At 43.0% G+C, this 25,115-nt stretch overlaps 1 protein-coding gene across 1 annotated transcript; it reads right to left on the bottom strand.

The window, feature by feature from the left end:
- Nucleotides 1-845: 845 nt before the first annotated feature.
- On the bottom strand, nucleotides 846-21,822 carry LOC106592406 (putative short-chain dehydrogenase/reductase family 42E member 2). The gene is made up of 11 exons (XM_045721304.2): nucleotides 21,332-21,822; nucleotides 19,790-19,885; nucleotides 16,475-16,532; nucleotides 15,719-15,837; nucleotides 14,566-14,641; nucleotides 13,219-13,301; nucleotides 12,082-12,219; nucleotides 11,856-11,921; nucleotides 11,698-11,761; nucleotides 11,399-11,472; nucleotides 846-2,019 (listed from the first exon to the last, which is right to left on the bottom strand). Exons 1-11 carry the CDS (start codon nucleotides 21,797-21,799, stop codon nucleotides 1,777-1,779), a joined length of 1,485 nt encoding a protein of 494 aa, XP_045577260.1. The 5' UTR covers nucleotides 21,800-21,822; the 3' UTR covers nucleotides 846-1,776.
- Nucleotides 21,823-25,115: the final 3,293 nt, after the last annotated feature.

The following is a 25,115-nucleotide window of genomic DNA, read 5'->3' as shown; positions in this document are numbered from 1 at the left end:
ACTCAAACCATCTCAATTTGGTTGAGGTCGGGGGATTGTGGAGGCCAGGTCATCTGATGCCGCACTCCATCACTCTCCTTATTGGTTAAATAGCCCTTACACAGCCTGGAAGTGTGTTAGATCATTGTCCTGTTGAATAACAAATGATAGTCCCACTACACACAAACCAGATGGGATGGCGTATTGCTGCAGAATGCTGTGGTAGCCATGCTGGTTAAGTGTGCCTTAAATTCTAAATAAATTACAGACAGTGTCACCAGCAAAGCACCCCCACACCATCACACCTCCTCCTACATGCTGGGAACCACACATGCAGAGATCATCCGTTCACCTACTCTGCGTTTCACAAAGACACAGCGGTCTTCTCAATTTGGTTGATCTCCATATGTGCTATTTCATAGTTTTGATGTCTTCACTATTATTCTACAATGTAGAAAATAGTAAAAATAAAGAAAAACCCTTGAATGAGTAGGTGTGTCTAAGCGTTTGACTGGTACTGTATATATATATATATATATATATATATATATATATATATATATAGTATATAAACATCAATGCAAAGAGGAATCCTTTTTACTAAAACTTCAGTTTTCACTTCAGTCCAATAAAATGTTTAATTTCTAATTTCACAGAAAGTCATACCATTTACATTTACGTCATTTAGCAGACGCTCTTATCCAGAGCGACTTACAAATTGGTGCATTCACCTTATGATATCCGTTGGAACAACCACTTTACAATAGTACATCTATATCTTTTTGGGGGGGATGGTGGGGGGGGGGGGGGGTTAGAAGGATTACTTTATCCTATCCTAGGTATTCCTTAAAGAGGTGGGGTTTCAGGTGTCTCCGGAAGGTGGTGATTGACTCCGCTGTCCTGGCGTCGTGAGGGAGCTTGTTCCACCATTGGGGTGCCAGAGCAGCGAACAGTTTTGACTGGGCTGAGCGGGAACTGTGCTTCCGCAGAGGTAGGGAGGCGAGCAGGCCAGAGGTGGATGAACGCAGTGCCCTTCTTTGGGTGTAGGGACTGATCAGAGCCTGAAGGTACGGAGGTGCCGTTCCCCTCACAGCTCCGTAGGCAAGCACCATGGTCTTGTAGCAGATGCAAGCTTCAACTGGAAGCCAGTGGAGTGTGCGGAGGAGCGGGGTGACGTGAGAGAACTATACCATGTAGTAGCCTAATACTTTGCAAGTCTGGTATGATGTACTTGCATATAGACTGACACCTACACGCACCTACACAAAACTGCTATAGAATCAAAATACGTTTAAGGAATGGTCAATAGGTTTATGACCATATTAAAGCACTGTACTGTATTCACATTATGATTCTCTGGTTCAATATAAGAACCTCTTTCTCAAGAAAATAAACCCAGATATATGATACACTCCACCCTATGAAAGGCAATAGGGTTTGAACAAAGCACCATATTATTTCAAATATTCTACATACTACACATTTGATCATCATCCATCTACAGCCTTAGTCAACTGTACGATAACATGATATACCATGATAAACATTATAGAAGGGCGGAGTTGCTAGCATTAGGTCAACAGTATGTGGTATATTCATATGGTCTTCTATGTGTATCTAGATGTACACTATGCATGCTTTCTATCATTGCTTTTAGCTTGACGTAAGGCCAAGACCATAGGTGTCCAGAAAGGCGGCTAACAAATAAAACGTATTAGTGAATGTATTAGCTGTGTTAAGATTTAGGTTGGGTCTTAGTGGGTGGGCTGTTACTTAAGTTTTAGCCACAGTAGCAACCTAGTGTTCCCAGAGCCAGGAGCAAAGCAGGAGGACAGCCAGGCTGAACCCCAACACCAGCAGGAGGACCAGGAGCAGGGGAACAGTCCGAGAGGGGCCTAGGGGGGAGGGCCTGGAGCGGGATGGTCGGGACCGTATGTACTGGTCCACTGAGTCCCCCAGGCTGTAGCGTCTGGGGCAGTAGCCCAGGTCTCGACGGGCCTTCTCGATCTTGAAGGTGTGGCTCACTGCAATGTTCCTCACCTAGGAGGATGCAGAAAAGATTCAGGGAAATGGTAGCCAGGTACCTGACTGTCTCTGCATTCAACAAAGTTAACTGTCTTGGTTGTTAAGACTTGACCCGTTGGTTAAAGCAGAAACAGACTGGCACCCAACACCCAGTTAAAGGAAATAGAGTTAAACAAGCTGTTAAGGAGAAGAGTGTTAGTGGTCTGTACTGTGCCCCTGTCTCTCGCCCCCGCCTCTTTGCCAAGAAGGCAGCTTAACAAACTCAACAGCACTCCTTCACTCATGTCCAATCAGGGTGCACTGAGATGGGCATAGTGCTCAGTACAGCCTGGGAGGCGGGTTAGGAGCTCTGGAGCTTCAATGGAGTTTGACTCCATGCTAATGTCTTTGAATAACCTTAGTTTACCAACATCCTGCCACCCCGTGTGAAGGATGTCTCTCTGGTCCCTATTTCCCTTACTGCACGGAGGATACGATGTCTGCATGGAAAATACCTGTAGTGACAGAAGCTCTCAGACAAACCCGGTGGCTCAGTGTAACACAGAGATCCAGCAAGTATACTATTGTCTCGTTGGGGTAAATCCATTTGAATTCACTTTTTGACAGCACCCCTTTTGATGTGGACGAAACCTTCCATACGTATTTGCCTTCCATACAAGTTCTCAGAAAGGGACTTTTTGAACCTGAATGTCAAAACATTCAAGATATAAAAGTGCTCCAAGTTGCCCCCTTTTGCATACCCCACCATACCATGAGACATCAATGTCTTCATCACTGGAAAATATAAACGGTTGAGATTGATATCATTTAAAAGCTCATGAACAGGATTTAAAACTATTTAATAATTTCTTGATATTTTTTTTTTATAATAACATTTTGAATTTCTTAACCATTAATGTCAATTCTCTAAATATTTGCATATGTTGCGGCTTTGACCCTATTTACATAATCTGAGATTTTTGTGTTGTGCCCACCATTAAAAACTATACTTTTGAAAGAAATTATGAAATAGTTTGACAACCCCGTTCATAAGCTTTTAAATAATATCAATCTCAACTGTTTATCTTTTCCTGTGATGAAGACATGGATGTCTCATGGTATGGTGGGGTATGCAAAAGGACTGAACTTTAAACACTTTTACACTATATATACAAAAGTAGTGGACACCCCTTCAAATTAGTGGATTTGGCTATTTCAGCCACACCCGTTGCTGACAGGTGTATAAAATTCAGCATACAGCCATGCAATCTCCATAGACAAACATTGGCAGTAGAATGGCCTTACTGAAGAGCTCAGTGACTTTCAATATTGCACCGTCGTAGGATGCCACCTTTCCAATAAGTCAGTTCGTCAAATTTCTTCCCTGCTAGAACTGTAAGTGCTGTTATTGTGAAGTGGAAATGTCTAGGAGCAACAACAGCTCAGCCACGAAGTGGTAGGCCACAAAAGCTCACTGAACGGTACCGTCGAGTGCTGAAGCGTGTAGCGCATTTAAATCTTCTGTCCTCGGTTGTAACACTCACTACCGAGTTCCAAACTGTCTCTGGAAGCAATGTCAGCACAATAACTATTCGTCTGGAACTTCATGAACTGGGTTTCCATGGCACGAGCAGCCGCACACAAGCCTAAGATCACCATGCACAATGCCAAGCGACGGCTGGAGTGGTGTAAAGCTCGCTGCCATTGGACTCTGGAGCAGTGGAAACGTGTTCTCTGGAGTGATGAATCACACTTCACCATCTGGCAGTCCAACGGACAAATATGTGTTTGACGAATGCCATGAGAACGCTACCTGCCCCAATGGATAGTGCCAACTGTAAAGTTTGGTGGAGGAGGAATAATGGTCTGGGGCTGTTTTTCATGGTTTGGGCTAGGCCACTTAGTTCCAGTGAAGGGAAATCATAAAACCACAGCTTCCAACTTTGTGGCAACAGTTTGGGGAAGGCCCTTTCCTGTTTCAGCATGACAATGCCCCCATGCACAAAGCGAGGTCCATGTAGAAATTGTTTGTCAAGATCGGTGTGGAAGAACTTGACTGGCCTGCACAGAGCTCTGACCTCAACCCCATTGAACACCTTTGGAATGTTACTTTTGGTCATGTAGTGTCTCTTTTGAATGTTTTGGTATTCATGTCTAAAAATACACTTTCTGACCACTTCTTCCATAGGCAAACATGTATGGAAAGTTGTGTTTAAAACAACAGTGATTGAATTCAAATGGATTTACCCTTTAGAGACTTAGCATGTATGTCTCTCTGTACAGCTGTCTGTCTCAGTAATCTCTGTTTGTCTGTCTCAGTATCTCCTAAGGAGATAACCCTAAAGCAAGGGAGCTAGTTGGAGTTGAGCCTGCAATGAAGTCAGTTCCCGTGTCCCCAGTGTTGAACTTCCTGACCCAGTCAATCGAGGTAGATGTTAGCTCTAACCACAGATCTGGGATTACCTTACAGTAAGTCACAGACAATCCTAGGAGGAGTAAAATAATGTCTGACCCTGGATCAGTGATTATGGGGCAACTTCTCCCTACTCCATCCCACCCTTCCAGGAGAAATACACACAACAGGCTAATATTTTATTCACAGGACAATTATCGATCTCCCGGTGGCAGCCGCCAGAATGTCTGACTGAAGCAGCTCCTGGACCAGCAGCCCTGTGGGCACGGCTTTGGTTTCTGTCTCATCACACATTCATGAAGTAATGCCTTCCTGGGTAAGACAGATAGCAGCTCCTACAACAAACAGCTCCTCGGGCCCTCCTCAGTGCCAGGGCAGGATGTATGCAATACTACTGCCATCAGTATGGCTGCTTTCCATTCCAAAAACATATTTTTCTACCTCCTTTGACAGACCTTGAAAGGTCGGAGATGTGTGACATCACACCTGGGTTCAAATACTATTTCAACTATCTCAATTACTTTCACATACATTTGAAGTAAGTATTCAGATATATTTCATTTGAAAAGACAAGTCATTCAATATTTTAATGCATTTGAATGTTCACAAGTGTATAAAACAATTATTGCCCTATTGCCCTCAGAACAGCCTCAAATCATCGGGGCATGGACTCTAAAAGGTGTCGAAAGCGTTCCACAGGAATGCTGGCCTATGTTGACTCCAATGCTTCCCACATTTGTGTTAAGTTGGCTCGATGTCCTTTGGGTGATGGACCATTCTTGGTACACACATGAAACTGTTGAGCGTGAAAAACCCAACAGTGTTGCAGTTCTTGACGCACTTAAATTGGTGTGGCTGGCACCTACTACCATACCCCAAATCTTCTTTTGTCTTGCCCATTCACCCTCTGAACGGCATACATACACAATACATGTCTCACTTATCTCAAGGTATAAAAATCCTTCTTTAACCTATCTCCTCCCCTTCATCAGCACCGATTGTGACATCAATAAGAGGTCATAGCTTTCCCCTGGATTCCCCTGGTCAGTCTATGTCATGGAAAGAGCATGTGTTCCTAATGTTTTGTACACTCAGTGTACACTTGGAAAGTATACAAAACATTTAAATACACTGACTCAAATACACTCCCATGCGTTTAAACCAGGTATTTGAAAAACAGTATTTGAAATAAGTATTTGAAAGTCCTTTAAAATAAACTGTCACTGTCAACTGTGTTTATTTTCAGCAAACTTAACATGTGTCAATATTTGAATGAACATAACAAGATTCAACAACTGAGACATAAACTGAACAAATTCCACAGACATGTGTCTAACAGAAATTGAATAATGTGTCCCTGAACAAAGAGGGGGGGGTCAAAATCAAAAGTAATAGTCAGTTTCTGGTGTGGCCACCAGCTGCATTAAGTACTGCAGTGCATCTCCTCCTCATGGACTGCATCAGATTTGCCAGTTCTTGCTGTGAGATGTTACCCCACTCTTCTACCAAGGCACCTGCAAGTTCCCGGACATTTCTGGGGGGAACGGCCCTAGGCCTCACCCTCCGATCCAACAGGTCCCAGACGTGCTCAATAGGATTGAGATCCGGGCTCTTTGCTGGCCATGGCAGAACACTGACATTCCTGTCTTGCAGGAAATCACGCACAGAGCGAGCAGTATGGCTAGTGGCATTGTCATGCTGGAGGGTCATGTCAGGATGAGCCTGCAGGAGGGGTACCACATGAGGGAGGAGGATGTCTTCCCTGTAACTCACAGCGGTGAGATTGCCTGCAATGACGACAAGCTCAGTCTGTGCTGTGACACACACCGCCCCAGACCATGACGGACCCTCCACCTCCAAATCGATCCCGCTCCAGAGTACAGGCCTCGGTGTAACGCTCATTCCTTCGAAATGCGACTCCGACCATCACCCCTGGTGAGACAAAACCGCGATTCGTCAGTGAAGAGCACTTTTTGCCAATCCTGTCTGGTCCAGCGATGGTGGGTTTGTGCCCATAGGCGACGTTGTTGCCGGTGATGTCTAGTGAGGACCTGCCTTACAACAGGCCTACAAGCCCTTAGTCTAGCCTCTCTCAGCCTATTGCGGACAGTCTGAGCACTGATGGAGGGATTGTGCGTTCCTGGTGTAACTCGGGCAGTTGTTGTTGCCATCCTGTACCTGTCCCGCAGGTGTGATGTTCGGATGTACCGATCATGTGCAGGTGTTGTTACACGTGGTCTGCCACTGCGAGGACGATCAGCTGTCCATCCTGTCTCCGTGTAGCGCTGTCTTAGGCGTCTCACAGTACGGACATTGCAATTTATTGCCCTGGCCACATCTACAGTCCTTATGCCTCCTTGCAGCATGCCTAAGACACGTTCACGCAGATGAGCAGGGACCCTTGGCATCTTTCTTTTGGTGTTTTTCAGAGTCAGTAGAAAGGCTTCTTTAGTGTCCTAAGTTGTCATAACTGTGACCTTAATTGTCTACCGTCTGTAAGCTGTTAGTGTCTTAACGACCATTCCACAGGTGCATGTTCATTAATTGTTTATGGTTCCTTGCACAAGCATGGGAAACAGTGTTTAAACCCTTTACACTGAAGATCTGTGAAGTGTCATGACGTTGGCCTGTGGGTAAGGTTTATGACCCCCCCTTAAATACCTTTCTCCCTTCCCTCTCTCTCTGACTCTACTGAAGGACTCTTGAATAGCCTTTGTTAAACATAGAGAGTCTGGGAACATCAAACAAGCGGGGGGAAAGGAACCATATTTTGGTAATAGAACCAGTTGAAAATATGCGTTGTTACTTAATGAGTATGGATGTCAGTTCGGTTGTCATCTGAGACATTATGACTGATGACAGGAGAACATAAACTGTATCTGGGAAAGTCTACACATTCTAGTTATCAGATTCACATGGAATTGTTGTGCAATTTAAATGTTTGAATATGAAGCTATTTGTGAAAAGATTAAATGTAATTTTAGCTTCCAAATGAGAGAATTGTGTTTTCATAAGGTTAGAGCCCTGCTCAATCAGTGGCCCGCCCCTGTGAAGAGACATGGGTTATAAACTATGAAACACACCCTTCTCTCCCTCCACTATATAAGCCCTTGACGAAAATGTAACCTTCTGTTCCGAGGACGTGAGGACGACGGTCCCATACGTTAAAAGGACTAACATGTCACCTACAGAACTAAGCCAACCTACATGTAATTCTGTGTGATTAGTTTGGTATTTAGTAAATAATGAAACCCAATTTTGTATTGCTGATTCAACTTGTTAGCCAGGGTTCGTGAAGATAACCAAGAATGTATAACTTTCAGATGAGACTGAAATAAGGTGACAATTAATATTGACTGCTATTGAGGTAAAATATTACTAGGTTTTTAAGAGTTTATTCGGAAGATAACAGATCTATAAACACTCTTTCGTGGTGCCCCGACTTTCTAGTTAATTACATTTACATGATTAGCTCAATCAGGTAATATTAATTACAGAGAAAGGATTTTATAGAATAGCATGTCATATCACTTAATCCGGCATAGCCAAAGACACGACAGAAGTTATTTGGATTTTTAAGAATTATCTTTGAAAGATATGATCCTGAAAAAGGGACGTGGTTGACTATTTGGTTTTTACAAATTAGCATTCAAATACTCAAATAAAAGTACTTGTTTTGCGATGTGTATTTGAAAATACTAAAATACACAGAAAAAGTATTTTAAATTCCAGATATTCAAATACACATGTATTTGTCCCCAGGTCTGTTTGACATAAACCATTTCCAGTCCAATCATATCCATGAAAGAGAGGGAACATCTACATTTTAGTCACTTAGCAGACACTCTTATCCAGAGCAACTTACAGTAGTGAGTGGATACATTTTCATACTGGTCTCCCGTGGGAATCAAACACACAACCCTGACATTGCAACCACCATGCTCTACCAACTGAGCGACACAGAACAAGGTAAAAAGGAGGGTGCCTATACATTCTGGGCAGTTATTGCTGTTTGCAGTAACAGATCGACTTTTTTCAACTGCATCTCAATGGTCTCATCAGTTCCTCTCCTGACTGCATCTAAATGGTCTCATCAGTTCCTCTGCTGACTGCATCGCAACGTTCTCATCCGTTCCTCTCCTGACTGCATCTCATTGGTCTCGTCATTTCCTCTCCTGACTGCATCTAAATGGTCTCATCAGTTCCTCTGCTGACTGCATCGCAACGTTCTCATCCGTTCCTCTCCTGACTGCATCTCATTGGTCTCGTCAGTTCCTCTCCTGACTGCATCTAAATGGTCTCATCAGTTCCTCTGCTGACTGCATCTCAATGTTCTCATCAGTTCCTCTCCTGACTGCATCTAAATGGTCTCATCAGTTCCTCTGCTGACTGCATCTCAATGTTCTCATCAGTTCCTCTCCTGACTGCTTCTAAATGGTCTCCGGGCAGCCGAGCGGAAATTGAGGAAAACTCGCCTCCCTGCGGACCTGGCATCCTTTCACTCCCTCCTCTCTACATTTTCCTCTTCTGTCTCTGCTGCTAAAGCCACCTTCTACCACTCTAAATTCCAAGCATCTGCCTCTAACCCTAGGAAGCTCTTTGCTACCTTCTCCTCCCTCCTGAATCCTCCTCCCCCTCCCCCCCCCCTTCTCCCTCTCTGCGGATGACTTCGTCAACCATTTTGAAAAGAAGGTTAACGACATCCGATCCTCGTTTGCTAAGTCAAACGACACCGCTGGTCCTGCTCACACTGCCCTACCCTGTGCTTTGACCTCTTTCTCCCCTCTCTCTCCAGATGAAATCTCGCGTCTTGTGACGGCCGGCCGCCCAACAACCTGCCCACTTGACCCTATCCCCTCCTCTCTTCTCCAGACCATTTCCGGAGACCTTCTCCCCTACCTCACCTCGCTCATCAACTCATCCTTGACCGCTGGCTACGTCCCTTCCGTCTTCAAGAGAGCGAGAGTTGCACCCCTTCCGAAAAAACCTACACTCGATCCCTCCGATGTCTACAACTACAGACTTCTTTCTTTTCTCTCCAAAACTCTTGAATGTGCCGTCCTTGGCCAGCTCTCTTGCTATCTCTCTCAGAATGACCTTCTTGATCCTAATCAGTCAGGTTTCAAGACTGGGCATTCAACTGAGACTGCTCTTCTCTGTGTCACGGAGGCTCTCCGCACTGCTAAAGCTAACTCTCTCTCCTCTGCTCTCGTCCTTCTAGACCTATCTGCTGCCTTTGATACTGTGAACCATCAGATCCTCCTCTCCACCCTCTCCGAGCTGGGCATCTCCGGCGCGGCCCACGGTTGGATTGCGTCCTACCTGACAGGTCGCTCCTACCAGGTGGCGTGGCGAGAATCTGTCTCCGCACCACGTGCTCTCACCACTGGTGTCCCCCAGGGCTCTGTTCTAGGCCCTCTCCTATTCTCGCTATACACCAAGTCTCTTGGCTCTGTCATATCCTCACATGGTCTCTCCTATCATTGCTATGCAGACGACACACAATGAATCTTCTCCTTTCCCCCTTCTGACAACCAGGTGGCAAATCGCATCTCTGCATGTCTGGCAGACATATCAGTGTGGATGACGGATCACCACCTCAAGCTGAACCTCGGCAAGACGGAGCTGCTCTTCCTCCCGGGGAAGGACTGCCCGTTCCATGATCTCGCCATCACGGTTGACAACTCCCTTGTGTCCTCCTCCCAGAGTGCTAAGAACCTTGGAGTGACCCTGGACAACACCCTGTCGTTCTCCACTAACATCAAGGCGGTGACCCGATCCTGTAGGTTCATGCTCTACAACATTCGCAGAGTACGACCCTGCCTCACACGGGAAGCGGCGCAGGTCCTAATCCAGGCACTTGTCATCTCCCGCCTGGATTACTGATCACGAACCTCAGCCTGCCCTCGACCTGCCCTTTGCCTGCCCCATGCTCCTAATAAATAATCTGAGAACTGTACTATCCTTCCCCCGTGTCTGCATCTGGGTCATATCCTGAGTCATCATAAAAAGGGTAGAACCAGCTTACCCGATTTTACACTATGATTTGACTATTAGATGTTCAATGTTTCTTTTGAAAAAGTTTTTAAAAAATGAATTGTTTCATCATATTAAAACGAGAGTTCAGTTCACGTAACAGGGTTGACCTTAAAATTAGGGACAGGATTTTTTTAACCTTAAAATGGATCAATAATCACATGAATAAATAATAATCTTCAAAAATGACTTTGTCAAACCAACAAAATAACAACGGCTTTACAATGATGGTGAAAACTTGGATAAATGTTGGGATTAAGTGTGTTCAAATATTCCTAGAAGTCACAGAGGATGCAAAGAGGGACATGTCCAAATGCAGAATTGTAGCACTTTAGTAAGTCTTTATTCAAAAAAATAAATCTGATTTATTGAATATTCCACGTGGTCTATATTGAAGGACACTTCATGGCTTTCAAATTTGTGCACAATTTCTACTTAAAATATCAAAGGCACTCATTTTGTGGAACGACCCTGCCACCGTGGCCCAGTGGGGTTCTACACTGACTGAAACATGTCACCATGACCCAGAATGCAATAACTTCAGAACTTTAGAACTCAAACAGAGTGAAAGGTCTAAGTAAATTCAAAATGTTCTCCCTTCTGTGTGTTTGCTCTTTGTATCGAGTATGTGACAGGAAAGAGACTGTTACACTTAATTAATACACTGAATATGTAACACTGGAAAACATGGAATATTTCTCAACAATGTTTTCTTGCAAGTGTGGTGAGGAAGGTTGGTCCTCACATCAGTGCTTGGCTGTAATGTAAAACTGAGAAGAGAGAAAGGAGGAAAGAAGAAGAATGGGTAAAAAGGCAGAGTAAAAATGGGAAGTGAGAAGAGGGGTTAGGTGTAGAAAGCGCTATGAAGGTAGGTATGTAGGCAGGTAGGCAGGCAGGCAGGCAGGTACATATAGATAGGTAGGTAAGTAGTAGATAGGTACTGTAGATACATAGCTGTATGCCTACCTCATTTCTGGTGAAGAGCAGAGGGATCTCCACTATTGGCCTCAGAGCCAGGTGTAAACATTCCATCAGAATGGCTGTGAAATACACACCTCAGATGAGGAAGGAAGACAGCAGCGTGGCAGGTCTGAGCTACGAGCAGCGTACTATTACAACAGTTTGGCAAGTATGAAACTGGTGTGTATCCTGACAGATTGTGGCTGATGTTAGGCATGATCAGCGTCCTGTTACAGCAGCATGGGTGTTTGTGTGTGTGCGTGCGTGTATGTGTGTGTGAATGCGTGCCCGTTTGTGTCTCCTACCTGCTGAATAGACCAGTGAGACAGGCAAGTGTATCAACGGTCGGCTGTACCCCAGCTTCTCAAACTAGAGAGGAGGGGAAAGACAGAGAGGATATCAAAGACCAAGACAAGATAAACTATATGTGTTAATCACCCAAAGAATATATAGAGTTAGTCACCAGTGGTGTTAACCATTCAAACAGGTTGACAGATTCCCCGTCGTTGATGAAGTAGGCCTGTCCACTCTGAGGGAGAAAGGTTGATATTACTATGTATACACCCCCATCCCAAACACACACAGGCATAAATATGTACAATGTGTACAAATGCCACTTGAAGGTAGAACAAACAAGTGCTGAAACGATCATTGGTATCCATGGAGATGGTGAGTAGTAGTAAACTCACAGCCACACAGTTCCTCTTGGGTGTGAGGCTTTCAGCAGCCAGGACGTGGGCCAACACCAGGTTGTCCACATGGACCCAGTTCATCTTGGCCTGGCGGTTTCCAAAGCTAAAACTGAACAACCGGCACTCCACATTCACCTGGGGAGAGAGAGAAGGAGAGAGAGAGAGGGAGAGAGAGAGAGAGAGAGAGAGAGAGAGAGAGAGAGAGAAGTGGAGAGAGAGAGAGAGAGAGAGAGAGAGAGAGAGAGAAGGAGAAGTGGAGAGAGAGAGAGGAGAGAGAGAGAGAAGGAGAAGTGGAGAGAGAGAGAGAGAGAGAAGGAGAAGTGGAGAGAGAGAGAGAGAGAGAGAGAGAGAGAGAGAGAGAGAAGGAGAAGTGGAGAGAGAGAGAGAGAGAGAGAGAGAGAGAAGGAGAAGTGGAGAGAGAGAGAGAGAGAGAGAGAGAGAAGGAGAAGTGGAGAGAGAGAGAGAGAGAGAGAGAGAGAGAGAGAGAGAGAGAGAGAGAGAGAGAGAGAGAGAGAGAGAAGGAGAAGTGGAGAGAGAGAGAGAGAGAGAGAGAGAGAGAGAGAGAGAGAGAGAGAGAGAGAGAGAGAGCGGGTTGATAATTCAACTGAATTCAGGTTAGACTGTATTGTTGTCCTGAGAGTATGTCTGTTCTCATGTGAGTGTGTTTGGGGTTGTGTACGTGTGTCAAGGCATGCATGGGTTTGTGTGTGTACAATGGTCTGACATTGAGTGAGGGGAGATGTAAACTGTATTAGTGAACCGGGAACTGCAGCATCCCAGCCCTGTTCTACCCAGCCCAGAATAGAGTATTCCTTCCCTTCATTCTCCCCAGGGGAGAGAGAGAGAGGGGTGAAACAGGATACCTTAAGAGGGTCCATTAATAATATATCCTCACCAGGTACACATTCTGCCAGCCAAGGATCTAAACCCTAAGATAACCTCTATACCTGATAGAAGGGCAATGAGACTGGGCTGTCATTTTATTGTGCCACCCGCACAATTAAATAGTACACAGACATTTATCCCTATGGTGCCGCCGTCTTGGATGGAAAGTAACAAATCAGGTGGAATGTAGAGATGTGTCAGTTCTTTTCATTGTGATTCTATGTGGTAGGTAGGTGTACGGACACTCACCATAACCCTGTGTAGGTGTCGTCTCTCTTCTGGCCCATAGATGCCTGAGGGTCTCAGGACACAGGTCCGCAACAGACCCCCACCTTTACAGAAGAGAATGGCATTGAATAATGAACTAAATCTGGCAACACTGAAAGTTTGTTACAAATGAGTTACTCCACCGTGTAATTACTTGTAACTGAGTCTAGAAATGTAAATTCCACTTAACTGCAAGATAGTGTACTATGCCAATGTATGTTGGTTACTGTAATACTGTATGTAAGTAGTAGTAATAGTTCATCAACATATATAATATGCTAACCTTTGCTTCAACCTGAACTCATCTTCCAGTGTTAATATATTTCCTCTACATCCTGTCTTAATAAATGCATGAATGGTCCAGTAGAGTATATAATGACATAGCGCCATGCTCCTAGCTTAGTTTAATATAGAAATAAGTGGTCATTGATAGGGGGTTAGGTTTCCCCCAAGGAGGGGCTGAAGGCATCACACCTATTTAACCAAGCTCTCACTGGAATCACACTAATGCAGTAAGAGAATTCCTACACACCTTCGAGACAGACGAACTGTACAGGGGTTTATGTTCATGGATACATTGTGTGTGTGTATCAATGTCTCCTGTGATTCTGACTGTCAGTTTTACAGTAAGTATGTACGTGACATCTGCCTGTGACGAGAGTCTGTACTGCATGTCTGGTACTACTGCTACTAACTGTGTGTCTCTGTGTGTGTAAGTACATCCCTGTGTGTGTGTTGCTTGAGACAAAACGGTGTCGGGTGAACACTGCTCTCCAGTCTCCAGTCTCATTGTGCTTTCCAGCTCTAAATTCAACTGGTGTCAGCAGGTCCACTTGGATTAGGTTGCACACACTTGGTTTCCATGCCAACCTCACTCACTCACAAATACACACACACGCACGCACGCACGCGCACGCACGCACACACACACACACACACACACACACACACACACACACACACACACACACACACACACACACACACACACACACACACACACACACACACACACACACACACACACACACACACACACACACACACACACACACACACACACACACACACACACACACACACACAGTTTGGCTGTGGATACATACAGCATCCATTCATACACACTGAGAATCATAAGACAATGTCAATGACCTGAACACACCATTTCCATTTGAGGATATCATCAGTGTCTTGATGCTGTAAGTAACCCCCATCCTATCACCTCAAGATCATGCCAGACAAAGTCACAGTGTCTCTGCCATAGACTCAGAATTATAATAATACATCTAATACGGTATATCTTCATTCTATTTCTAGGGTGTCTCTTACCTTTGAGTGAGCGTCCATTGGCTGTTAGGACCATCTGGTCAGAGATAGATTTGGTCCTGGAGTAGTGGTCTATGTGCTGGGACAGAACGCATCATATCTATTCATATCAATCCATGCGTTTTATTATTTCCTAAGACATAGCCATCAGAGGATCTATTCATTGTTACTGATGATGCTGAGGAAAGTACAGGTAACTGCCAGAATAAAGGAAACACTTGAGTAAATGAGGGATACAAAGTATATTTAAAGCAGGTGCTTCCACACAGGTGTGGTTCCTGAGTTAATTAAGCTATTAACGTCACATCATGCTTAGGGTCATGTATAAAAATGCAGAGCTGTTTTGATGGCAGTCTCAGACTGAAGTATGTAGTGCATGAGAACAGAGAAATAATTCAGTTTGAGTCATCAGGCAAGTGTTTTCCACCACCATCAACAAAACACCAAAATATGGAATTTCTCATGGAAGAATAGTGTTCCATCCCTCCAATTTAGTTCCAGACACTTGTAGAATCTATTCCAAGGCGCATTGAAGCTGTTCTGGCGGCTCAACGCTCTATTAATTAATACATTTATGTTGTTGTTTCCTTTATTTGGCCAGTTACCTGTATGTCCTTTGGAAGGGGTTGCAAGATAGATGCATGTCAGAGGTGTGACACCCATACTGTACACACCACACACACTCACTCTCTCTCACACACACCCCGCCAGTGTCAGGTTGACAGGCTTTGAGCCTCCAAGCTATCCTAAACTGTGTAACTCTACTCATGTGGGACTTATACAGTCATGCACAGCCATGTAAGCTGGAAGGAGCAGCTCTGGGAGAAGATTATATTCATGAGCTTCCTTTATCAGCCTGGTTCTGGATGTCATGTACACCATGTCAGCGTCAATCTCAAGGTTACTGTAAAACATCACATAGCAAAAGTGCCCAGTCCTTTAACCAATTGTACCACATGAAAAGTAAACTATGAAAAAAGATCATACGCACAGTAAGTTGTGTTTTCATCAACTCAGAGCAAACACTTATTCTATATAGACACAGTAAAGCTAGCCTGGGTAAAGCAGACAGAATGCTGCACTCACTATCATTCAGTCTGGTTTACCCAGGCTACAGTAAAGCTGCTCCTCATTGGGACATCCTGTTCTTACTCACCATGTCCAGGGGCACACAGGGCAATGAGTCCTCGTCGCCCTCCTCTATGGGTTTGCCAGCAAACGTCACATTGATCGTACTGGTGTAGACCAGCCTGGTGATGCCCTTCTCCACACACACTGAAACAAGCACACACACAGACAGGGTTATCATTGGGCCAAGTTGTTTAACTGAAAACGCATTCTTATTTAGGAGTTTATTTAATTTTCGAAACGTGGGTCATGACTCAAAAGCCTATTCGCCCACTGAGCTCAAGCCTAGTCATTATCTCTGGGAGTTAACACACGTCTGTAGGTCTTGGACAAGGAGACTGTTCTGCACCACCTCCAACTACATTTAGCAGGCATTATATGGCTACGCATATATGGCTGTACTGTTACACTGCACCACATTAGAAGCCCTTCAACAGGTCTCTTCCACTATTTCATCATAGGGGCCAAATGTTTACACATTATTGCGCAGGAGGGCCAAAAATGTTCCACCTCCTAGGACGTCTTGTGCCTATAAAAATGGATTTACATACAGTATGTTGTGCAAAGATAATACTGTATGTAATGTAAAGAATGTGTTGTTAATCGAAGGACTGGTCTACCTGTCTGTGTGAGAGGGGAAGTTGATGAGTGTGGCAATAGTTGAAGAGTGAGGTGAGGGAGGGAGGGAGGGAGGATAGAGGGGAGGAGGTAGGGAAGAAAGGAGGGGAAGAGGTAGGGAAGGAAGGAGGGGAGGAAGGCGGGAGGAGGGAGGGGAGCTTGTTACCATTAATGACGTTGTTCGTCCCTCCGACGTTGACTGACTCCACCTGCTCTTTCCTCAGCTGTGAGACACAGAACAGAATAACCTTTAACACTGTTTGTGTGGGAACTAATGAGTAATGTATAACTAATGTGTAGCCCTAAATCCGAAACCATGGGCACCCTGTTAGATATCATCCTGACCAACTTGCCCTCTAAATACACCTCTGCTGTCTTCAACAAGGATCTGAGCGATCACTGGATCACTGCCTGCGTCCGTAAAGGGTCCGCGGCAAACGACCACCCCTCATCACTGTCAAACGCTCCCTAAAACATTTCTTCGAGCAGGCCTTCCTCATCGACCTGGCTCGGGTATCCTGGAAGGATATTGACCTCATCCCGTCAGTAGAGGATGCCTTGTTGCTCTTTAAAAGTGATTTCCTCATCATCTTAAATAAGCATGCCCCATTCAAAAAATGTAGAACTAAGAACAGATATAGCCCTTGGTTCACCAGACTTGACTGTCCTTGACCAGCACAAAAACATCCTGTGGCGTTCTGCATTAGCATTGAATAGCCCCCGCGATATGCAACTTTTCAGGGAAGTTAGTAACCAATATACACAGTCAGTTAGGAAAGCTAAGGCTAGCTTTTTCAAACAGAAATTTGCATCCTGTAGCACTAATTCCAAAAAGTTTTGGGACACTGTAAAGTCCATGGAGAATAAGAGCACCTCATCCCAGCTGCCCACTGCACTGAGGCTAGGAAACACTGTCACCTGTCATCAATAATTTCAATAAGCATTTTTCTACGGCTGGCCATGCTTTCCACCTGGTCACCCCTACCCCGGCCAACAGCTCTGCACCCCCTGCAGCAACTTGCCCAAGCCCTCCCCCCCTCCCCCCGCTTGTCATTCACCCAAATCCAGTGGGCAGACAGCTGATGTTCTGAAAGAGCTGCAAAATCTGGATCCCTACAAATCAGCTGGGCTAGACAATCTGGACCCTCTCTTTCTAAAATTACCGAAATTGTTGCAACCCCTATTACTAGCCTGTTCAGCCTCTCTTTAGTATCGTCTGAGATCCCCAAAATTGGAAAGCTGCCGCGGTCATCCCCCTCTTCAAAGGGGGAGACACTCTAGACCCAAACTGTTATAGACCTATATCCATCCTGCCCTGCCTTTCTAAAATCTTCTAAATCCAAGTTAACAAACAGATCACTGACCATTTCGAATCCCACCGTACCTTCTCCAGTATGCAAACGGTTTTCCGAGCTGGTCATGGGTGCACCTCAGCCATGCTCATGGTCCTAAACAATATCATAACCGCAATCGATAAAAGACAGTACTGTGCAGCCGTCTTCATCCACCTGGCCAAGGCTTTCGACTCTGTCAATCACTGCATTCTTATCGGTAGACTCAATAGCCTTGGTTTCTCAAATGACTGCCTCGCCTGGTTCACCAACTACTTCGCAGATAGATTTCAGTGTGTCTAATCAGAGGGCCTGTTGTCCGGACCTCTGGCAGTCTCTATGGGGTGCCACAGGGTTCAATTCTCAGGCCGACTCTTTTCTCTGTATATATCAATGATGTCGCTCTTGCTGCTGGTGATTCTCTGATCCACCTCTACACAGACGACACCATTCTGTATACATCTGGCCCTTCTTTGGACACTCTGTTAACAAACCTCCAAACGAGCTTCAATGCCATACAACACTCCTTCCGTGTCCTCCAACTGCTCTTAAATGCTAGTAAAAATAAATGCATGCTCTTCAACCGATTGTTGCCCACACCCGCCCGCCCGATTAGCATCACTACTCTGAACGGTTCTGACTTAGAATATGTGGACAATTATAAATACCTAGGTGTCTGGCTAGACTGTAAACTCTCCTTCCAGACTCACATTAAGCATCTCCAAATTCAATCGAGAATCGGCTTCCTATTTCGCAACAATGCCTCCTTCACTCATGCTGCCAAACATACCCTCGTAAAACTGACTATCGTACCGATCCTTGACTTCGGTGATGTCATTTACAAAATAGCCTCCAAAACTCTACTCAGCAAACTGGATGTAGTCTATCAAAGTGCCATCCGTTTTGTCACCAAAGCCCCATATACTACCCACCACTGCAACCTGTATGCTCTCGTTGGCTGGCACTCGCTACATATTCGTCGCCAAACCCACTGGCTCCAGGTCAACTATAAGTCTTTGCTAGGTAAAGCCCCACCTTATCTCAGCTCACTGGTCACCATAGCAACACCCACCCATAGCACGCGCTCCAGCAGGTATATTTCACTGGTCATCCCCAAAGCCAACACCTCCTTTGGCTGCCTTTCCTTCCAGTTTTCTGCTGCCAATGACTGGAACGAATTGCAAAAATCTCTGAAGCTGGAGACTTATATCTCCCTCTCTAACTTTAAGCATCAGCTGTCAGAGCAGCTTACTGATCACTGCACCTGTACACAGCCAATCTGTAAATAGCACACCCGACTACCTCATCCCCATATTGTTATCTATCTTCTTGCTCTTTTGCATCCCAGTATCTCTACTTGCACATCATCATCTGCACATCTATCACTCCAGTGTTAATGCTAAATTGTAATTATTTGGCCTTTACGGCCTATTTATTGCCTTACCTCCCTAATCTTCTACATTTGCACACACTGTATATAGATGTTTCTATTGTGTTATTGACTGTACGTTTGTTTATGTGTAACTCTGTGTTGTTGTTTTTGTCGCACTGCTTTTCTTTATCTTGGCCAGGTCACAGTTGTAAATGAGAACTTGTTCTCAACTGGCCTACCTGGTTAAGTAAAGGTGAAATAAATACTAAAACAAAAATTAAAGTAATCACACCCTTTATAAAGTCACTTCAAAAAGTGAGTAAATCTCCTGCTATATGACCACTACCTTCAGCCTGTCCTTACCCACCAGCCAAACACACAGACAAGCTTTCTAAGTTACATAATCATCTCCTAGCTGACTGTAAATATTTCAGAGCGAGAGAGAGAGAGACTCAGTATCAGGCAGAGAGGGACTAGAGACACAGGTGATACTACAATGTGAACAGTTGAGTTTCACTAACAAAGCCTCCATTCAATATGTTATGATTTATCCTACTCTGGAACGCATAGACAGGCATCCATTCCATCTCTGTCACACGCCACTCAAGTCGTTGCATTTAAGACAAAAAATGTACTCTGTACTGTATTCTTGGAACAGTGTTACAGGAGACCAGCAACTATGGGTGATGGTTTTTGAATTGTTTCCATTCCCAGTCAGATAAATGAATAAAGAAAGTAGAAGGGTTAAATTCTACCCTCCATCTGTTCAGGAACTCACCTGTTCTGGGCCTGACATCCCATAGGAAGCGGTGTGGAATATACAGTCGACCCCCTCACAGATCTTATACAGAGAATCATAGTCCCGGATGTCGCTCTGCAAGGGGACAAAATCACTACTATGTAAGACAATGATATGCTGTGTTTTTTCCTCTACCCTATGACTTTACTTCACTGTTATACAGTATGTAATATAACAGTACGATAAACCATCGGATTAAACTGTCTCATGTTAGAAACAGTCAACCCTTTGTTCTATTCATATTAGAAAGAGCGGCTCTGATATTAGAGTGTCAGTAATGTGAGGAAACATTTGACATAATTCATCCATTCTGCTATGGAACTCTCCACCTTCTTTTCACGGTGAACTATCTTGTTGGGTAAGATGACAACTTGAACATATAGTACATGGTATGTCCATATATTAGCCAATGATTAGTAAGTACAATTAAGTTAAAGTGCCATGAAGGCTGCACCTGAAACCTGAATCAGAGCCCCGGCCTCCTTCTGTCCAAGTCAACACCTGGCACCCTCAACTAGATCACTTACCTGTGTCTTTATACCTGAGCCATGTATACCCAACCTTATTAGCTCCGTCTACCCAGGGGTATATGAGGAGAAATACTACACTAAAGACACTTGCATTTCAATGTATCCCCCTGATAACATACAGTGTTCTCTCCCTTTACTTTTTCAATTACGATCTTAACAAACCAAGTGGGGGAATTTCAAACTAGTAATCATTTAGTTACAATGATCAACAACAAAAGCAGTGGTGTAAAGTAAAATAACTTTAAAGTACTACTTCAGTTGTTTTTTGGGGTATCTGTACTTTACTTTACTGTTTATATTTTGGCCAACTTTTACTTTTACTTCACTACATTCCTAAAGAAAATAATGTACTTTTTACTCCCTGACACCCAAAAGTACTCATTACATTTTGACAGAAAAATGGTCCAATTCACACACTTATCAAGAGAACATCCCTGGTCATCTCTACTGCCTCTGATCTGAAGGACTCACTAAACACAAATGCTTCATTTGTAAATTATCTCTGAGTGTTGGAGTATGACCCTGGCTATGCGTCAATATATATATATATTTTAATTGTTCCATCTGGTTTTCTTAATATACGGAATTTGAAATGGTTTATACTTTTACTTTTGATACTTAAGTACATTTTAGCATTTCCATTTACTTTTGATACTTAAGTACATTTAAAACCAAATACTTTTAGACTTTTACTCAAGTAGTATTTTACTGAGTGACTTTCACTTTTACTTGAGCCATTTTCTATTAAGGTATCTTTACTTTTACTCAAGTATGACAAATTAGTACTTTTTCCACCACTGAACAAAAAGAAAGCAAAAAAACCCTGGGAAATCTAGGACTGGAGTTGCATACCCCGGGGATGAATCTTAACTTCCACTTAAGTCAAATTGTAACTTTGTCAAGCATTGATGACAGTGAGATACTAAGTAAACATTTGAAAGTTGAAAGTTAGGATTTGCCCCGAAGTGACAAGTGCGTCGACTCTACCTACCTGATGGAAGACAGTACCATCTGGAGTATCCCACTGTGGCTTGTGAAGATCCAGCAGCACCACAGATACTCCCTGGCTGACCAGAGCTCTCCCCAGTCTCAACCCGAAATACCCTGCTCCCCCGGTCACCAGCACCCTGCCTGTCCCCATCCCTGCCCCTCTCAAGGCCTGATCAGTCACTTCATCCAGGCGGGAGGGTGGACACTCCGGGCTGCTGCACCAGGCACCCACCACCCCATTGGCCCTGTGTCGGGAGGCTGGAGTTGGGGTTGAGGTTAGGTCTGGGGCTGGTCGGCTCACCCAGGACTGGAGCTGATGGTTGAGGTGGTGGTTGTGGAGGTGTCTATTAGCCTGTATATGGCACCCAGCACTGCCTGGGTCAGGCAGGGGGGCACAGGGGTAGGGCAGCTGCTCTACCTGGCACAGAGAGCCTCCGTTGTCCTTCATACTGGGGCCACACAACTCCATTCAGACTCCTCTTGCGATAGATGGAATTCGGAACCCTGTGAGTGACAGGGGGTTGAAATAGTAGCTACCTCATCAGTACAGCTATTCTCAATAAGATACACGGTAGCCACCTTCATCGGCTATAACTAATAACATTTTCTTTGCCAATTAATTTACATGACCAGACTATAAAACAATAACAAAGAAATACTAATTCATTTGACTGAGTAATCAATAGAGTAAAGTACAGGACTAAAACAAGTTTGACTGTGAGTCAGTCTGTACAGTGAGTCATCGCAGAGAGCGCTGCAGATACAGACAGACACCATGTGCCATTGTCTATTCGGATGTCAAACTCTAGTTATTTTATCTCAATTGTCACATAAGAATACTAGTTCCATGATACTATTTCCTTCTATATAGTACACTGGTGATTTCCTATGACAAAGTTGAGTTGCAAGTATGGGTTTCTAACATTGACCCACAACCAAAATGCGCAGATTCTAAAAGTTTTTTTTTTCTGTACAATTATATTGCATATTTTACAACGATCTTAAAAGAAACATACAATATCCAATCAACCTTCTGAATAAAGCAAAATATAGGCCTACCCAGTGATGCGCGGATCTGGTTGCCACATTACTTTCCATTGTAAATTATGTCACTAAAACGACTTTGGTAAATAGGCCTACTGTACCTTTCAACGTACTGTCATATATCTGCTTATGTCCATTGAATACATATCATTAAAATATCCCCCTTTTTATATTTTGACACCCCTCTCGCAGGTCCCTGCAGTCTACGCTGACAACCTTTGCCTGACAATCACTTGTGGCTTCACCTGAGACGCGTTACCGTAGGGTCTGGATGAAACGCGCACGCTCTGACTAAGATCGTGTTTCACAGGTACAAAATCAGCAAATGTACAGAATACCTATTTGTCATTCCTCCTCCACAAACCTCGCCCCTCCCCTAGTCCTGTCTCAACCCTGCACTTCTCAAGCGTCAACCCTTCTCCTCAAATCTCTGTGACGCCCACCCAACTCCCAGCATCCTTCTGCAAGTGCTGGCTCAGCTGCTTGCTTCTTGATGAAACCGTAACACCTTAAAGCGGCAATCAGGCAATCAGCGGTAGAAACAATACCAAATACTTTCCCCGCTCATGTTTTGGTAAAAAGCTGAGGGTCAGGACTGGAGAAGTGTAACCACTCTCAAATTCAGGACTGGCTATTCATGATATCAACATTATAGTTCGATTATTTTTTGAGGCTGTATAGTGTTTGTTGACATTTACTTTGTTTACAAACACTGGGGTAAAATAAGCTTATATTTTGGGTTTTGATGGGGTATGACAGTTGAACTAAGCTCATTAGACATTTCGAAGTTATATTCTTCAAGAATCAATGGGTACATATAATTAATTTACAAGTCCTAAATGGATGTAGCAACTGCACATTACTCCTTCAAATGTCATATTTACTGGGAAAGCTTTCCCAACCCTCATTTTTTCATTGTAATGTGTCATGTGTGTCGACCCAGTGCTTGGGAAGTCAACAGTATGAAGCCGTGTTGACTTGTCAAAAATGTCCTTTTGACACAAAGATCCTGATGAAATGTGGGATGATTTGGTGCTGTAAGTAGGTGTCTGATGGTGTCCGATATTATTGTAGTTTATTTGTGCTTCTATGTGTTTATTACCTTCATTACACCTAATAAAGATGTATGACATGCTAGACATGTTCATATTAGACATGTTAATGTTAGACATGTTCATGTTAGACATGTTAATATTAGACATGTTCATATTAGACATGTTAATATTAGACATGTTCATGTTAGACATGTTAATATTAGACATGTTCATATTAGACATGTTAATATTAGACATGTTCATATTAGACATGTTAATATTAGACATGTTCATATTAGACATGTTAATATTAGACATGTTCATATTAGACATGTTCATATTAGGCATGTTCATATTAGACATGTTCATGTTAGACATGTTAATATTAGACATGTTCATATTAGACATGTTCATGTTAGACATGTTCATATTAGACATGTTCATGTTAGACATGTTAATATTAGACATGTTCATATTAGACATGTTCATATTAGACATGTTAATATTAGACATGTTCATGTTAGACATGTTAATATTAGACATGTTCATATTAGACATGTTCATATTAGACATGTTAATATTAGACATGTTCATGTTAGACATGTTAATATTAGACATGTTCATATTAGACATGTTAATATTAGACATGTTCATATTAGACATGTTAATATTAGACATGTTCATGTTAGACATGTTAATATTAGACATGTTCATATTAGACATGTTAATATTAGACATGTTCATGTTAGACATGTTAATATTAGACATGTTCATATTAGACATGTTAATATTAGACATGTTCATATTAGACATGTTAATATTAGACATGTTCATATTAGACATGTTAATATTAGACATGTTCATATTAGACATGTTCATATTAGGCATGTTCATATTAGACATGTTAATATTAGACATGTTCATATTAGGCATGTTCATATTAGACATGTTAATATTAGACATGTTCATATTAGACATGTTCATATTAGGCATGTTCATATTAGACATGTTAATATTAGACATGTTCATATTAGGCATGTTCATATTAGACATGTTAGACATGTTCATATTAGACATGTTCATGTTAGACATGTTCATATTAGGCATGTTAGACATGTTCATATTAGACATGTTAATATTAGACATGTTCATATTAGGCATGTTCATATTAGACATGTTAGACATGTTCATATTAGGCATGTTAGACATGTTCATATTAGACATGTTAATATTAGACATGTTCATATTAGGCATGTTCATATTAGACATGTTAGACATGTTCATATTAGACATGTTCATGTTAGACATGTTCATATTAGGCATGTTAGACATGTTCATATTAGGCATGTTAATATTAGACATGTTAATATTAGACATGTTCATGTTAGACATGTTCATATTAGACATGTTAGACATGTTCATGTTAGACATGTTCATATTAGGCATGTTAGACATGTTCATATTAGGCATGTTAATATTAGACATGTTAATATTAGACATGTTCATATTAGGCATGTTCATATTAGACATGTTAGACATGTTCATATTAGACATGTTCATGTTAGACATGTTCATATTAGGCATGTTAGACATGTTCATATTAGGCATGTTAATATTAGACATGTTCATGTTAGACATGTTCATATTAGACATGTTAGACATGTTCATATTAGGCATGTTCATATTATTTATAACAGACATCATGGA

Source organism: Salmo salar, chromosome 06 (genome assembly GCF_965601325.2).
Source record: "Salmo salar chromosome 06, fSalSal1, whole genome shotgun sequence".
Taxonomy (NCBI): Eukaryota; Metazoa; Chordata; class Actinopteri; order Salmoniformes; family Salmonidae; genus Salmo; species Salmo salar.
Note: the sequence above shows the minus strand (reverse complement) of the source record. Positions and strands in the feature narration are given on the sequence as shown.